The sequence below is a fragment of the Anabas testudineus genome, chromosome 9 (assembly GCF_900324465.2).
Source record: "Anabas testudineus chromosome 9, fAnaTes1.2, whole genome shotgun sequence".
Lineage (NCBI taxonomy): Eukaryota > Metazoa > Chordata > Actinopteri > Anabantiformes > Anabantidae > Anabas > Anabas testudineus.
In genome coordinates this window covers 25265250-25283661 of record NC_046618.1, presented here as the reverse complement: position 1 = coordinate 25283661, position 18412 = coordinate 25265250, and the positions used below count along the sequence as shown (strand labels likewise).

General features: G+C 38.5%; 1 protein-coding gene across 1 annotated transcript; it reads left to right on the top strand.

The window, feature by feature from the left end:
• Positions 1–95: 95 nt before the first annotated feature.
• Positions 96–5034, top strand: surf4l (surfeit 4, like). The gene is made up of 6 exons (XM_026343851.2): positions 96–456; positions 1734–1920; positions 2251–2327; positions 2883–2926; positions 3275–3464; positions 4669–5034. The coding sequence occupies exons 1-6, from the start codon at positions 409–411 to the stop codon at positions 4933–4935; spliced, it is 813 nt and encodes a 270-aa protein (XP_026199636.1). The 5' UTR covers positions 96–408; the 3' UTR covers positions 4936–5034.
• The last annotated feature ends 13378 nt before the right edge of the window (positions 5035–18412 follow it).

The window sequence follows — 18412 nt, the reverse complement described above, 5'->3', positions numbered from 1 at the left end:
ATCATAATAAGAGTTTCAGATTCATTTTTAGTTCATCTCTTAAATGTTAATGTAGATTTATTAATTAAACTCTTTCTTTTAAACTACATTCAGAAAACTGAATGAACACATCTGAATTATATTTCTATATTTTTTTTTCCTAACAACATCAGGAAATCCTTCTTAACAAACTTCCTCATCACTTAATTAACTAAATTCAGTTTTAATCAGAATTTATTACAGTAATTCTCAGACAGTCCACGTGGCATGCTGCACCCCGGCGCCACCACAGGGGGCGCCCTCCAGCCCCCGCAGTGCATTGTGGGTCGGAGGCAGCGGCGCAGCATCAACATCGTCATCATCGCGGCCCGGACCGGGACTCTTTCACCGGACTTTGACCTGAGCTAAGTGCCTTAACAGCGGGAGGAGATGGGACACGGAGACCTGATGAGCCAGGCGGAGGATGTGGCCGACCAGGTGAGCTCCTCTCCCCGGTTAACACACGTCCCCAGCCGGCTGCAGACGGGGTTGGGTTTCGGTCAGACAGTTGTCCGCTGATTCCGAATTCCGTTAAGAAATCTGGTGTTTTAATGCAGCTCCGTTCACAGCACAGTGAAACTGTGACAGACGTGTTCAGAAGCTTGTTGCAGGAAACAGAAACTTTAGGAAACTTTTAAACTCGGTGGTTGTGGAGAAATGAAGGCAAACTGTGCAAAGGAAGTTCTCTAAACACCAGAAATCCAACTTTTATTCAGGTAAATTCTTTGCAGAAGTAAAGAGCGACTCTCCGTGTTGTTCACTGGACCTTTACTTAATCTACAGCAGCTGTGATTCGTGGCCAATTATCAAGGAAACTTTAAACGGATGAATTTGTGAACGGAGTTCGGTGCTGCGTCAGTTGAACGAGAGCGGAAATCATCTGGGTTTACGTTTCTTGGAGGTGCAACAGAAAGTTAAACACTGTTCGTTACTGCCTCAATATAATGAAAGTGCCCAGTGGGAAAAAGCAAATGAGCTCCCTATTGAAATGAGTTGAGGTCAGCTAGACATAAGCCAAAGGGAGGAGGAGGCTGTGTTTTATTTAAATAATTAAAAATAATTTGTACCCGCTGTGAAGTACTGCAAAATAGCAGGGAAATCTTAAATCGGCGGATTTCTCAATGGAGTCTGGATGACGATTGCTACACTGCAAATAATTGATGTTAGCATGTTTTATAGTGTTTTTGTCACAACACTAAGTAAAGTTTTAACACGTTATTCTCATTTATTGTGTTTAGAGTAGATTTAAATCCCATTTTATCATTGATGCAACAGGTAGCAGCTGCAGACGTCACAGTAAAATCCTCAGTAGATCCAGTTCCTGTAGCTGAAGTTTGACAAACAGAAACTTCTGTCAGTCTGGACTCTGTGCCACATATACACTGATGATGATGATGATGATGATGATGATGAAGTCAGCCAGTACTAAGAAGTACTAAGTACATACTGTGGCAGTACTCCACTCAGTGAAGAGTTTTAATACTAAATGAAAAGAATGAACTTCTATGAAGGAAAAAATGGTCTTGAAGAATTTTATTTATGTGTCAACAATAAAAAACAGGACATAAGAAAATAGTCATAAAATATGTAAATAAAAAAAATCTAAGGAAGAAAAGAGACTGTTGGTGGTCGATGTTTCTCCAACAGCTGCTCCTCAAACCAAAACTAGGAGCTAAAAGAGGCTAAAAGGCACTAACCCCCTCCCTCTGCTGCAGTTCCTGCGGGTCACCAAGCACTACCTCCCCCACGTGGCCCGGCTCTGTCTGGTCAGCACCTTCCTGGAGGACGGCGTCAGGATGTGGCTCCAGTGGGGGGAGCAGAGCGACTACATCGACTCCACCTGGAGCTGCGGGAGGTTCCTCGCTAACGTCTTCGTCCTGATCAACCTGCTGGGACAGCTGGGTAACAAACACACACACACACACACACACACACCCCTAGTCTTCTAAACACCTTCATGATGCAGGTGACAGGTTGTTCTCATCAGTTATAATTCAATAATTCTGTGTAACTGGACACAGGACGTCGATTTCAGACGGCTGACATTTGTTCATTCGAGACATCAACAGTACGACGGGGGTGCTGCTGTCTGAAGATAAATTAAGATCTTTATTTTCCCCCACGTTCGATTTCTGCTAACATGTCTCCAGCTTCATGCAACAGTATTAGCTTGTTGTTTCCAGCCCTGTTTGGACCAGGACTTGTACCGTGTGTCCCTCTCTCTCACTGCAGGCGGCTGTGTGTTGATCCTCAGCAGGAACTTTGTGCAGTACGCCTGCTTCGCTCTGTTCGGGATCATCGCCATGCAGGTATACACATACACACCTAATTTTTCCATGTGACCCCGGAAGAGCTGTGATGTTTCCAGTCAGAAGTCCATTGAAATATTACAACATTTAAGAGCTTTCATGTCTTTATTTGATGTTAACAGTGGACATGTGACCACAACATGAACATGATTCAACATTACAAGTTAGACTGAAGTGACATTAGCATGTTACTGACGCACTGTTTACCAGGCTCCATCGCCACAGTAACAGATGCTGCACCATGATGCGAGTTCAGCTCAGTCTGACATCTGTGATCCTGATCCCATGAAGCTGATTCTGAAAAGTTTAGTTATTTGTCTTTTTTTCAGGATCAGAAAAAAATACATACTTTTCTCTGAAAACACAAAATAAAAGTAAAACAGCCACTTTTATTCACATTAAACTATGTGTGAAATGCTTTTTTTTTTTGTTTTTCATGTCCTACACTTAGAGTTAATGTCCCTGATTCTGTTATTGCACAATAATCTGTTATCTGCATGAGGAGAGGAAACTGTAACTAACTGAATAAAACCTAATGTCACTGTGTGTCTGCAGACGGTGGCCTACAGCATCCTGTGGGACCTCAAGTTCTTAATGAGGTGAGTCAGACACACAAACACTAATGTTTGAAGAGTGACTAAGAAGAGTTTCAGTTATGCTTTGTTTTCCTAAAAGGAGCATTTTAAGTTGTTCACTATGAAGCTAACTGATAGTTATTATTTCTACATATATTAATGGAAAAACTCATTTTTTGGTTCTATGAATCAACTAGAGAATTACTGAGTAGACAAGTGAAGATAATTCATAAATGACTTCAAGTATTAAATAATTAGCAGGTTAACAAACATTTAGCTAAATTATTCGACCTAGAATTAAAAATCTAAGAATTTAGTAGTAGAACTGTGAACCTGAGTTTGATCAAAAAGAATTCCATCTTCTCTCCTCAGGAACCTGGCTCTGAGCGGAGGCCTGCTCCTCCTCCTGGCTGAGTGCAGGGGGGAGGCTCGCAGCGTGTTTGCAGGAGTTCCTTCTCTGGGTCATCAGAGTTCTCCGAAGCACCTCCTGCAGCTGGGCGGTCGGGTCCTCCTCATCCTCATGTTCATGACGCTGCTGCACTTTGACCTTGGCCTGTTCAGTGTGAGTCTACACAACACCAACACAGACGCAGTGATTCAGCTCACAGGTGACGCAGGACAGGTTAAATCAATGAAACCTCAGCCACCAATAAGGAATCGTTCCACTGCAGCAGAAAACATGAGACACAAAATTGTAAAGTACAATTTAACATGATCACTACCACAGACAACTAGTGCAAGCAAAGTCCCAACCTAATGAAAACAAACACAACTACAGCAAGTATTGCCTACTGCAAACCTGTTCTCCTCTTAACCACTGTAAACAAGACACAGGGAGAAGAACAAGAAAAACAATGGTAACTACTTTAAACAAGAACTAATGTAGACTGTAACTTGTTTTAATAGTTATAACGAGTGCAAACAAAAGAACTCAGAACTCAAACAGTAGAAGCTAAATGAGCTACGTTTAATACATTTACATTTACATTTTAGTCATTTAGCAGACGCTTTTATCCAAAGCGACTTACAAGTCATTACAAGGTACAAGGGTAGGCAGGGCAGCGTGAGGAGGTCTTGCCTAAGGACCCCTACTGGAGGTAGCCACAGCTGGGATTTGAACCCCAGTCTCCCACATGGGAGGCGATGATGTTACCACTACACTATCCACGACACTATCCAGCTCCTCCCTAATAACAAGAGAACTGGTGCAGAATCATAACTTCTAACAAGTAGCACAAATTAAATGTACACATTAAATGACTAGTGCAACTAATTATGAACTACTGCTAAACTACGTGTAAAGTATAATTAAATTCTTAACATCCAGCTCTTACTACTTTTCTTTTGCTATTTTGACCTCACAATTGAATTATTTTTATCCAACTTCTTGTTCTTTTTTTCTTTGCCAGCTCTAGTTACCATGTTCTAGTTCAAGCACAATAAGAAACTATTAAAAACGAGTTAAATACCTGACACTGAACAGTTTTTTGCATTAGTGATCCTCTAGCTCTCCCTGTTACTTTGTGTATTATTAACCTGAAGACATTAACTTTCATGTGATAGTAAAGACGTTATTTTGACAGCTTCACAATTCTTCATCTGTCAAAAACTAAACATAACTAAACATGTTGAACATTGTTCAGCACATTTTGAGCATCCCTGAATGCATCTAAAGAGAAAGTGTTTCCCACTGTGTGGAGAATCGATGTACTGAACATGACTGTACCAGTGTGAAACCCAGTCTAAGGTTCTGACCTCGTGTTTAGATCCTGCAGAACCTGGTGGGCACGGCGTTGATCGTCCTGGTAGCTGTGGGCTTCAAGACGAAGCTGGCAGCTCTCACTCTGGTGGTCTGGCTGCTCTGCATCAACTTCACCTTCAACGCCTTCTGGACCATCCCTTCATACAAACCCATGCACGACTTCCTCAAGTACGACTTCTTCCAGACCACGTCTGTGATCGGGGGCCTGCTGCTGGTGGTGGCTCTGGGGCCTGGGGGGGTCTCTATGGACGAGAAGAAGAAGGAGTGGTGAGCAGCAGGATGCTAAAAAGACTGATGAAAGACAGGTCACTGTATCATCCATTTGTTCTATTACTGCATCAATTCTGGAAAATAAACATTCAAGATTTTACCTGTGGTTTTATGGGCTTCACAAAAGGATGTGTCACAATTCTTTAGGTGTTTAAATCACTTCTTTCTACAGTTTCCTCCCTGAAAATCTGATCCGTGTTATTCAAACGGCCGTTCGTGAGCGTCTGCCGCCCCAGTTTCTGTGGACACACGCTAAGGCCTCATCTCATTCCAGTTTTTAATATATGTCTCTGAATATTTTCAGAGACTTCTGGAATGAAGACACTGAAGTCTTCTTCTGTTTTCCTTTACTGAATGATGAATACAGTATACTGCCACCTGCTGGTCTGTAGAGTTTCTTCTCTCACACAGGTACAAAAGGTAACGCACGCTGTCTATTGGCTGTGGTCACTGTGGTGTGTTCAAGTACATTATAGGTCAGAGCACAGTGGTACAGTCGGCCTTCCTCTCCACTAGTTCTGTGATGTCTACTTGGTCTGATGAGGACGCTCTGTGCTGGTAGGCTACAGCTGAATCTTCATACACATTAGTCACCAAGTAGTCTTAAGTATATGTCACCGAAGACGGAAGTTACAGAAGCTGCTGCTTGTCAGGAAAAACTAAAAGCTGGTGATATTTCTGAAATCTAGAGGATCAGAAATCTAGTTCTTAGGGTACTTTCAGAAATCTCAGACTCTTGGTTTTTAAGTAAAAAATAATTGTCATTTATTTTTATCCCTTCAAAAATGAAGACTTTTTACAAATTAGTGTATTTCACATCCAACCTGCCTGATCTCATTTACTCTAAAAGGAGTAAATGTATCGGTTATTTTACAATCGGAGCACTTTGTCAACAGTAACATATACTGTAGATTAATGTTTGTGTCTTTTTGAAAGGAGACAGTTGTTGATCACTGACAGCGACGATTTGAAACATGCATTTGTTACTGCCGGACTATTGTAATTCATTATTAATAGTTTGTCCAAATAACTCTTTAAAAAGCCTCCATGTGATCCAAAATGCTGCAGCCAGAGTTCTGACTGGAATTAGAGACATCATATTTCCCCAACGTTAGCTTCTCTTCATTGGCTCCCTGTAAAATACAGAATTGAATTTAAAATTCTTCTTCTAATTTATAAAGCACTTAATATTCAGGCTCCATCTTATCTTAAAGATCTCATGGTTCCATATTTTCCCAGCAGAACTCTTTGTTCTCAGACTGCAGGTTTACTTGTTTCCCAGTTCAGGTTCTGGAGGCAGAACACTGTCTCCTGGTGCTGCTCAGTGGGGTTGTTGGGTTTTCTATATAATTCCGTTTACAGTTATATTTGTAAGGTCTTAAACTTTACATTGTAAAGTACGTCATTATTATTAAAGTGCCTTGAGATGACTTCTGTTGTGATTTGGGTCTGTATAAATAAAACTGAATTGAATTCAAACATAATACAGAAAAATATTGTTTTATCCAGATATTCTGAGAATTTGTCAGGATTGGACTGAATGTTATCAAATCACTTTCTGAAAGATCAGTGTTTTTGTTTTCCTCATGATCTGCAGTTTAGCTCTGAGCCTCCTGTGTAGTGTTACACACCAGAGGCAAATTACTTGTGACTAAAATCTCCTACTACTCGTCAAAAAGCTGCAACAAACCCCAGCGAGGAGAAGCACCAACAGTAAAACCTGGGGGCTATTTCGACTTGGTCACATGCTGCTTGTTTCCTGTCACCGCTGTTCTCATGAATACAACTATCAGGAACAGTAACAGCAAGTAAAACCTGTTACAGTAAGAACTGGAGAACCGTGAGATTCGTTCTTTAAGGAATCTGTATTTTACCTTCATCCATCAGACGTTGCGCCCGTGTGAACGATCTACACCGTTTATATCTGGTGGCTGTAACATAAAAACACATGTTTTATGGTCAGTTTAGTTTCAATCTGAGGAAAAAATATTTAAACTAAATTAACTTTACACAGATGCCAGTTTGGTAAGAGAATAAGAATAATTTAAACTAATTTTACAGAAAATGTCTTCCCAAAATTAATTCACCTGATTGTTTCTGCGTTGCTCTGTTTTCTTAAGTTTTCATCAGGTATTTTCTGAACTTTAACCAAGATAAAAGCCCATAAAGATAAAAGCACATTTCTTTTTGTGTTGCCCACAGAAACAAACTGAAACAAATTGATTTTTAATGTTGTTGTTCTTCAGTTTCCAGATTGAATGATTTGATAGTGAACATGTTAAACCTGCTCTGGACCGTACCGCTCTCTCTGTCTCTATTTATTTCTATTATCCACATCCTTCTGTCACACTGACTACTTATGTCTTATATTTGCAGCTGTTGTAACGTCTTTGTTTCGTGCTCTTAAAAAGGTTTGAAGCCTTCCTTCACTTTCAGATTATTTTAGGTGATATTTTTACAAACTGCGGTGACTGAGTCTGTGCAGCAGGTGGAGCCTCTCACCTGCTGCTGCTGATTTTCCACCTGTTCTTAGAAACAGACTTTGTCTCAGTACAGTTGTGATGAAGTGAAATTGTTTTATATTGTGTGTTTTTGTATGTTTAATAAACCAGTTCAGCATTGCGAAGCACATTGTGTATTCTGTGCTGTGGAATTCAAAAGTACTGCATTTATAGGTAAAATTAGGACAATGTAGTAAAAATAACATTGTGTGACTGAAACATTAGGTTATTAATAATAATAAATAATATTTTAATTAATATTAACAGCATTTCACTGTTATAAACAGCAAATAACTTTCTGGATTAATCTGCTGAAAATTTTCTAACTGACAGAAATTGTCACATATACAACGAGGTGTCAAGTGTGTTTTGTAAATTATGAGTTTGGAGAAACAAACCAGGAAATATTTAAATTTTAACATGAAATTTTAAATATCAAAATAGATTATCTGTGTGTCAGCTTACTGCCTGATATGTCTGCAGAAATGTGAAGTACTTCTTACAGTTACAGAGTGAAAATACAATGCTTCTTTCTTAAATTAACTGCAGTATTAGCATGAAAAGGACAATTATGTACTGTGGTATTTTTACAGGTTATTACTATTTTTACTTGAGGATGCAAGTACTTCCTCTACTATATGTTAGAGATTACAGATATTGGTAAGACAAAACTAATTTTACCTGACACGTGAAATTACTCAGTGTTTTACAGATTCACATTTTAACTTTATACTGTTCACAAAATGTCACATTAACATTTCTGGAACATATTTCTATAATTACACAAGAAACTTAAACGCCACATTTCTACAGCTCAAAGAATGACAGACAACTTGAATACACAATATATAAAATAACATAAGACTTAAATAAAAGTAGATATTTGGGAAAAAGTAGACAGATAGAAAATCAACTAAAAATAATAACATATTTACCTATTTATTGATTAGTTCCTAAATAGTCACTGGCTGATACTGTTCCGTGTTCTTTTCAGTTTTTATTCATTTTATCTTTTTTATTTTTAATTGTGTCATTTAAATTAGATTACATTTAAATACAATTAAACCACCTACAGCATAAGAAGTAGCTCCAGCTACAGGATTGAAGCTGTACTAATGTATTACATTACTGTACTACCACGTCAAGTATGATGGAAAGCCAGTGTAGTATAACTATATTTATTTGTATATAATACTTTTAATATGTCCCTGTAGCACATGACAATGATTCCATAGAAAAGTATAATTAATTAAATGCAACCCAGAAAAGCTACAGAATAGATGAAGAGATTAACTCATTTTGAAATATTAATTATTTTTAGAGCGATTAATCAACTAGTGCAAAAGAATTCTGCAAATATTTAATATACACCTGTTTTTCAGCCAACTTGAAAAACGTCCTGCTTTTAACTACAAAATCAAATTGATTGAATTGATTTGCCTTTTTTTTTTTTGTCAACGCAGCCTGAAAAACAAACAAAAACAAACAAACATTTTTTTTTAAATGGAGGGGAAAAAAAAAGGCATTAAGAATTTTCACAAGCTGTTTTTTTAAGACATGCAGAAACTGTTTAAAATGTTTGGACATCTAAAATGTTTTAAAGCTGCAATTTGACATGAGCCTAAATCTGAAAACATGCAAACACCAAACTCTATTTTTCCAAATCCATTTTTCCTCTTCTACATTAACAAACTGCCCAGTTTCAACATTTCTGTTTTATCATCCAGTGACCATCTCCTTTCAGGCCCAACTACCCATCTGCTACACAGTTTGTTTCAACCCTGGTTATTATAAATCCTGATGTCCACATGCTCATCTGCACCTTCAACATATCACCTGTACATTCCTGGTCTCAGCAGACACCCTGCTGTTGACGTGAGGAACCTGAACTAACACCACAGCTTTAAACAAGAAGTTAAAGATGTTTAATTATGGTTCTGAACCAGCACAACATGCCTTCTTACCCAGAGGAAGACGTACTCAAAGGCTCCTGTAATATATAAATGAAAAGTACTGAAACACCACTGTTTACATTGAACCACAGCAGCCGGTAGGGACATTACGAGAACCTCTTGCAGAGACTGTGACCACCCGTACGGGCTGCAGACAGGTACAAACCAAACGCCACTCAAGAAAAATAAACCATGTAGCTTCTGTTAGCGTTAGCCTCGACCCTCAGGTAAATTAAAGCAGCAGCAGGACACTGAAAATGGCTCCAACACACACACAGTCTGTGCTCCAGCTGCTGCTGGCTTTGGATAAATCAATAACTCATAATTGGTGTGTATGTGTGGTGTTCAGGTGCTGCCCTTGGCTACAGTCTGCAGGTTATTACAGGCCCTGGACAAACCCACTGGTCACTGACTGTAGTGGTGTGTGTGTGTGTGTGTGTGTGTGAAGGTCTGGCTGCTCTAAGTGAATATTGAACTGTTGATGTTTTCATTCTGCTGTTTGACCTTTTAAACAAACTCACAGAAGCTCAGAGACACTGTTCACTTTGGAAACAACTGTTCTGCTTTATTCTAACTCTGCTCTCAGTCTGTTTTTCCTATAAGGAATAAAAACACCGTGCTTGACTTCATATCTCTGTATACTGCACACTTGTGGAACTTTAAAAAAAGCTAGCGTGCAGTATACAGCGATGCTTATTTGCCATTTGGATGGCGATGAAATAAGATCATTCCGGTCCTGTCCAATATCAGATTTACTGTTTCCATTATCTATAAGACACATGTTAGTAACTCAAATTACTATAAGTTCTACAGGTCAGCCAAGACGACCGGAAATCTGAGGAGTCTGGTTTCTCCCAAATTTCACCAAACTAATCAACCAATCAGACATATCAAACCGCATATTTAAAAAACATAGAGGTTCCAATACTCGCACAGAACCAATCAAACTGGACAAAAGCTTTATAAAACACAGTATATAAAACACGTTAAGCATCACGAAGCCACTTCTGGTCATACTTTGGTTACTGGGTTCACTGTTTCAGAAACTGGATTTAAACACATTACATGGTCAGACTGATTAGTTTTGGCAACAGACCGTCAGGACTCTGCTGTACTAACAGTACCAACTTCATTATTTATTCAGATGTGCTTTTCTAAACAAATTATTTTATGTAATAAAAACATTGTAATGCATATATCAAGTCTGATGTAATTCATTTGGCAACTCAAAATTATGTTTCTATATAATTACAGAACAAACTGTTTGGGATCATAGCTGCAACTGGTTTTCTCTTCACATTGCTAATTACACAAACACAGCACTACAGAAAGGTTTATTAAGTGAATTTATGGTTAGATGCTGGAATAAGGTCGGTGGTTACCACACTCATGATTTTTTAAATCTTTTTAAATCCCCTAAAAAAGCAGGATGGTAACAAATGGTTCAATGAGACTACGGATGTTAAACTTCAACTTGTTGTGACAAATGTACAAGCTCATTTAATAAAGCTGACTAATCTAATTTAAAATTTTTTTTTCCAGTTTCTAATTTACTGTAATTTAATTTTTCCAACTAAAAATACAAAATGTTTAGCAACAGATTTATAACATGATGTTTTTGTTTGTTTTTCTATATTTTATCGTGGATTTTAATGACTTATAATTTGTATTCATTTAGAAAATCTGTATATTTCTGGCTCTTGTGTTGTGTTTGCAGTATTTTCAGTTCGCTGAGCAGAATGGGGCCTCTCTCCATGCGTTATAAGATAATCATGCTGTTATTGGATGTGAACGGCTCTATTAGAAGCTGAATGCACTGTGCTGTATTGATCTGTGAAGGTGTCTGATTGATTCTCTCAGCTGCTCTCTAACAGGAAACTTAATGAAATCTCCAACAGACCAACTTTAATGATACCAAAAGCTTTTTATAGGTGAAACAAGTGCATGCTGGGTCCATTACATTCTCAATTTCACCTCAGTTTGTGATTCTCGCTCATCAGATGCTATATTATCACAGAAACGTTTTTCAAACATGACCTACAAGTCAGAAATTATCTATGAGGGCTGCATCTAATAACTACTGATTATTGATCAATCTGCAGACTGAATATTGACACAAGCTCAATACTAGATCGACCAACATCCAACAGTCCAAAATCTGTATCAACTATATAATACTATAAAACTACTAACTATATAATGAGACTAACAGCTCCAACAGATGTCATTTAGGAAACTGCATCCAGAATGGTCATTATTGTCAAACACTGACTCATCATACATTTATTAACTAATTAAACATTAATAATTGAAGCTAATTACCGTAAGTGAGAGAAAATCAGCTTCCTCTATCTGCCCTGATCAGGCTGACACCACTTGTGACCTGCACTGCTTCCTTTATTTCATTCTTTTCCCTCCTCCTCCTTCTCCTTGTTGACTCCTCTTGACCTATTCCTCTCCTGTCTTACAGAAAAAGAAGAATGTGAAGAGGGTGAATGAAGAAGAAAAGAGCAGACAGGAGGGAAAATGTTTTCAGTTTTCTGTTTGTACGAGTGCACGGCTTTACACAGGAAACGGCAGGTGATTTGATGCCTGTCATTCAGAACTGAAGTGAGCTGCCCTTTAGTCTCCACTATATACGCTGCCCGTCCAAAAAAAAAAAAAAAAAAAAAAAAAAGTTATCACCTGGATTTAACTGAGCAAATAGCTAAGAACCTCCCACTGGATAATTACTGCATGGATAATTATTTTTCAGTTAAGTTATTTAACTCCAACTCTAAATGTGATGCAGTGAGTAGCTTCTCATTTCTCCAACAACCCTGTCTGAAGACTCATTCTGTGGTTTCCTGTTTCAGAAAGGTCAAATTATTGGTATGAATCAAGCAAAGAAAACATCCAAGGAGATTGATGAAACTACTAAAACTGGGTTAAGAACTGTCCAATGGAAAAAGGTCATGTGGTCTGATGAGTCCAGATTTACCCTGTTCCAGAGCGATGGGAGCATCAGGGTAAGAAGACTGGTTAGTGTAGTGGTAACATCACTGCCTCCCATGTGGGAGACTGAGGTTCTGGCCTACCTCCAGTAGGGGTCCTTAGGCAAGACCTCCTCACGCTTACCCTGCCTACCCTTGAACCCTACTTGTAAGTCGCTTTGGATAAAAGTGTCTGTAAAATGACTAAATGTAAATGTAAATGTAAAAGAAGAAAGGCAGGTGGAGTGATACACCCATCATGACTAGTGACTACTGTACAACCCTGTGGGGGCAGTGCTATGATCTGGGGTTGCTGCAGTTGGTCAGATCTAGGTTCAGCATCGTTATGTGTCTAAAGAGTCAGGCTGACTACCTGAATATACTGAATGACCAGGTTGGCACAGGCATATTCCAAGATGACAATGTCAAGAATCATCAGGCTCAAACTGTGAAAGAGTGGTTCAGGGAGCATGACACATCATTTCCACACATGGATTGGCCACCACAGATTCCAGACCTTAACCACATTGAGAATCTTTGGGATGTGCTGGAGAAGACCTTGTGCAGTGATCCAACTCTCCCATCATATAAGATCTTAAAAAATTAATGCAACACTGGACGGGACATTGCAGGAGCTCATCAAAACAAAGCCATGTGAATGTGAGCCATAATGAAAGTTAAAGGCTAAAGGCGGTCCAACAAGATGTTAGAGTGTGTGATTTTGTTTTTTTTTTTTTTTTGTACCTGCTAGAGATTCACTGAAACTATTCCAAAAATATTTGCTACTGATCTGATTTTCGTCTTATTACACTTGTAAAATGAAGAGAAAACAGACAACTTACAAAACCCAACTTACATTAAATATATACATATATATATATATTTTTTAAATTCATGATTATTCAAACATTTGGAAATCATTGCTGTTATTATTTATATATTCTAATCTTCACTTTACTGTAACTTGAGTCTCAAAGATCAGTTTTACTGCAATATGATTTGTATGATTTTAATTTCAAAAACTTGTTCAGGCAGGAATCAGCTGCAGGTGGCGCTCTTCTCCTATTCAGTCTCATACAGGACAGAAAAAGTCATATTTTTAATGCAGGAGGGGAGTGGGGGGATGATGGAGGAGTAGTGGAGGGAGCATGTCAGGGGTCATGGGAAAGCAGAAGGCTGACCTTTGACCAATGCTGGTGTTCAGGTGAGTTACTTGATGATGTGAGGAGGGGGTCGAGACTGGAGTCAGGGACAGAAATGAGGGGGGCGGAGGGTGAACAAGGGGGGTTTAAGACTCAGATAACATCACACACACCTGGGAAGTTACCTGAGTGTGTATCAGATAAGGGCGAGTTCTTTATCCATCACCATGTAGCGTAGCAGTTAATGTTGGCTTATGATGACATCATAGGAGTCAGTTTCCACCTGAGCTGATGGAGGTGCTTCTCCTTACCTTATGCCTTAAATGCCTTAAATGCCCTCGTTCTTAACATACTGTTCAGAACGCATGAGACCAGCACAGTTATTTATAAGAAATCTGTTAAAATAACAGACATCAGACTGAAACTACATCACTGCAGTTTCACACCTGAAGAAATCCGCTCAGTTGTACAAAAATACTTTCATAAGAATTTCTTTCCTTTTAATTTGTGGTAATTTTCTTATTTATCGTGGAAAAAATAACACAGTAAAAGATTGGAATCAAATATTTTAATCTCTATGATAATTGCATAATTTTCACTGTGCTTAAAACGTATATAGTGATAACTTATGTCAATAAAAAGGAAGACATTCTCATCATAAAACCTGCTCCACAAAACAGATTTATGTATTAAAATTAAAATCCTTGTTGGTTTCACTGGTTTGTTCTGAGCAGGGATGTTACAAACTGTTTGATTTGTTCACAGTATAAAAAACTGTTTATAATTAATGTGAACATGTTCACTTAAGGGACAGGTCAGACGACAGGTCTCTCTTCATTTAATGTTTTCTAAATTCTACTCTCCTCACATCTTTGCCAATTATGTAACTAAAGTGAAGGAGGAGACTCTTTAAGGTGATAGGAAGTAACAGTTTTACTAACACACTGAAGAAAAATTATATATATATATTTCTTTTTGTTTTATTTGGTGAGTAAAAATTTGATCCACTGCTGGCACTATTCAGACAGTTAATAAAAAGTTAGACTGTTTTCCAGTGGTTTAAACCATAATGAAAGTGGAAACTTGAAGGGGAGGCTCAGAGAGTGAAGCAGAAATACTGTGGTGATTTGAAAAGACAGGTGAATGTAGATTTGATTAGAAGCACCTGGATGTTATTTTAACACAGCTCAGGGAGATTAATAAAGTAGGCAACTTTACAATCCTTAATGCAGTTTAATTTGAGTCAAAACTGGGAGAGGGTTAAAACTGAACGCACAGATATCATACACATTTTTAGACTTTCTTTTTAGACCACACTTGCCTGAGAATCATCATGTTTAACTTTCCTTCAGTATCAGATTAAGACAGAGACAGTTGTTATTACATCTATGACCAAACTGCAAACAGTTACTTCTGATAATGAAGTCCTATTTAATTTGCCTAAAGATAAACATAAATATATTGTAAGCTTAAAAACCACACTCTGTTATGATCCGCAGCATAATTATCTGATTATTCACAGATCTTCTTCCAGATGAACTGATCTCTGTTTGCTCTCATTGTTTCCGCCTCACTGAGGAGATTGAATATCGACCACCGCTGACCCCGGACCAGCGCCGGCTACACCCACCGTAAGAGCCGATGGACTGAACTCTGTCACTCCCATCACCTAATCAGCACAAGAGCTAATGCAGCTAACAAAATCTAAATCAACTGAAGCTGCTCCCAAATTCTCAAAGATGTTTGACGTGGAAAAAAGTGACATAGGTGCAGACAATGGTAACGGCCATTAGCCTAGTGGCTAATGGTCGTTAGCTGGTCAGGAACCAACTTTCTGGATAAGCCAGCTAGTTAGCGTTAGCTCTTAACGTGGGAGACTGGGTTAAAGTCGAAATATTTTATTCACAGTGTTAAAGAAGAGTTTACAGATTTAGAAAATATCACCAGAATAGCGGCTAATTGTTAGCATTAATTACCGATGCTTAAGTTAAAGTTATGGCTACGTAACTGTGTGCTAGGCTACAACACCGGGGGAAGTTTTAGAAGTACTGGTGGTTAACTGTTTGGTGACACATTTAAATACACCAGAAGGGGAAAACAAAAAGAAAACAACAATAACCACACAGTAGTGGAACACTGGGTGATTCTGACTCACCTTAAATCCACCGTGTCCTCCTGCTGCACTTGTTGCTGCGGCGCCATTTTGTTTGTTGACAGAACGGTCCTCCCGCCACTTTAAAAACTAGCTAACTCTAACCTTTCATACGTTTGTGTCTTTTTTTATAATTCACCGATAATAGTTAAAGTCACACTGTTTGAACTTTTTCAGTCTATTTACAGTTTGACCAGCTCCGACCGGTTCATTCAGACAGTAATAAATAATATAAGATAATCAGTTACAGCTGGAGCTCTTGTGTTGCCAGGTTTGACAGGTAAGAGGTAACCTGCTCACAGCCCCGCAGCAAAGGTAGAATTATTTATAATACCTTTGTTTTATTCATTTATTTTTATTGTATGACATTTATTTTATTCTAAACTAGACTAAATAGTGTTTGATTATTTCCCCAGACACCCAGAAACCAACCAGTACCCCACACCTCACATAATCATATGATTAAGTAATTTAATGTAAAATATCCCAAATCCACTGGTACCAACCTTTCAAATGGATTTTTTATAAAGACAAACTGTGTATTTGAGAGTTTTTAAGTGTTAGTTAGAAAATCTCCAGGGAAGAATGAGTTCATACACCAGAATATCAATCTGCTATTAAAGAAAAAAAGATTGCAAATGCAAAATATATGATATATATAATTTATTGCTGATGAATTTAAATGTGATGGTTTTGCTGTAGGTGAAAAATGAAAAGGACAAATGCAGAGCTGAAATATTTGTAATGATGTGAGGCAATACAAGCCGTGTCGGTGTGTGTGTGTGTGTGTGTGTGTGTGTGTGTATAAGGTCTTTGTGCTCAGAACAACTGTGCAGATCAAATCAAAGCTGTGTGTTGACACCACTCTGGGATAAATGAGAAACTGTGTTTGTGTTGAGTGATTGAGGTGAAATGATCGCTCCTAAATGGCCTGATTGGAGTTTAGTGTTATTATCTCTGCAGATTAAACTGTATTTTCCTGCTCCTGAGTGAATGGTCTTGTCTTGTTCCTGCAGCTCGTCCTGCAGCTGAATCGTCGCAGTGATAAAGATAAAAGCTTGGCTGCATTTATCCACCTGCTGCTGAGGCTCCAACACAAGGCCAGAGAGTGCGGAGAGCTCTCAATGATGCTTTTAATTCTCTTTATCTGCATTTGAATGTATCCGACAGGTACGAGCAAATGTGCCTGCATTTGTTTCTAAATGAAGAGCTCAATTAGGAGAACGTCATTATTAGTGATGAACAATTAGGTACAAGGCTGCGGGAGTCGACCTTGTGATGCACACTGGTCCTTTTAGTTCACGCATACGCACTCAGGTCGTCCTGTCCTTCAGAGTCACTTTTCTTCATAATGGAGCGCAAACTGTCAACAGCTCCTAAAGCTAATAGCAGAGCTGTACATGTCAGAAAGACTCTGACTCTCCTTTCTGTCTGAATGCTTCTCTCTCTCTTTAATGGCAGTTGTTGAACGTCTTTTATTTCCTCTATACAAAAACTACTTCAGCCTAAAAAACTGTGCTCCCTCTATCCTTTTCTAATGCATCTTTCCTCCTTCCTTTCCTATACAGAGGCAAAAAGATGTTAGTGGACCATTTTTGGAATGAGCTGTTTTTCTACAATAATTGTTGACCCAATTTTGATTTTACCCACTAAACAGTGCTGCTAGAAAAACTAGTTGAAACTTGGGGACAGCATTAAATGGCTGTGTTCAATAAGGATCTGAACAATTATAGAACATAATATTTGTAGTTGTCGGTTAGATGAAGATCAGATCAGAATGACCTGTTTTTTTTGACCAGTTACTGCAGAAAACCAAAGCAAAGCTTTACTGTTCTGTTTCCTACATTTCCTTCCTTTAGTTCTGTGTGATTATTCTATTCTTCAACCTTTTCATCCTCCATCCCCTTTTATTATTTCACTCTCAGTTGAAAAGCTTTTATTCTCATACCTGGGTGTGTATAATTAGCCAGTAGTTTCTACCCACTGAGTATCTAACTGCTTTATAATGTCAGTCAAAGAGAGAAGGAGAGGGGAGGAGGAGAGGAATCTAGGAGATAACAGACAGATGGATGTTGACAGACATAATAAAGACAGTAAACTGATCTGTCGATGACTAAATGACTTCACACAAACACAGTAACAGCAGCTTGACAGCTCTGTGTCACTGATGATTTCCTCAGCCATTATCCTGTCGCCTTCTCTTAACACAACACACGTTTCTGTTTCTATTTTCATGGTGCTCACTGACATTAACATCAACCAAGCCCCCACGGGCGGCACCAGGCTGTGACCGAACCACGTTACTAGTTCTGTGTTCACGACATCACGTTCACTGGCTGCAAAAGCATTTTCCTACAAACAGCTGTTGGAAAAGCAGCAGCTATATATAGCTGACAATAGCTATATAATCACTGAATCCAGAAGCATGAAGGTTCTTAAAGGTTTTTCATTTAAAGGCTTCTTCAGCTCTGCCTGGTTGAGAGTCCCAGGTATTTAACCTCTGCAGTCAACTTTGCCTCCTGAAATGTAGGTCTCTATACCTCTAAACTCCAATCACAAATCTGGAAATCGGACCCGTGGCTTGTCAGTCCTTAGTTTATAGGAATTTCACTCATCTATGCGTAACTTGGGGAGGCACCAATTAGCCTAAGGGCGTGGAAAGTAGGAGGAAATTCACAAGTTAAGAATATTTAAAGTATCAAATAACATAAGACAAATAAAATCATTAAATCACCATTAAATTGTTTGTAGCTATAGGC

What these genes read in the sequence shown, in the direction of transcription:
- surf4l (XM_026343851.2), top strand. Translation starts at nt 409, where the DNA reads ATGGGACACGGAGACCTGATGAGCCAGGCGGAGGATGTGGCCGACCAG. An exon ending in GACCTCAAGTTCTTAATGAG is followed by an intron (nt 2,927 to 3,274) that starts GTGAGTCAGACA and finishes TTCTCTCCTCAG; the next exon opens with GAACCTGGCTCTGAGCGGAG. An exon ending in TTGACCTTGGCCTGTTCAGT is followed by an intron (nt 3,465 to 4,668) that starts GTGAGTCTACAC and finishes CCTCGTGTTTAG; the next exon opens with ATCCTGCAGAACCTGGTGGG.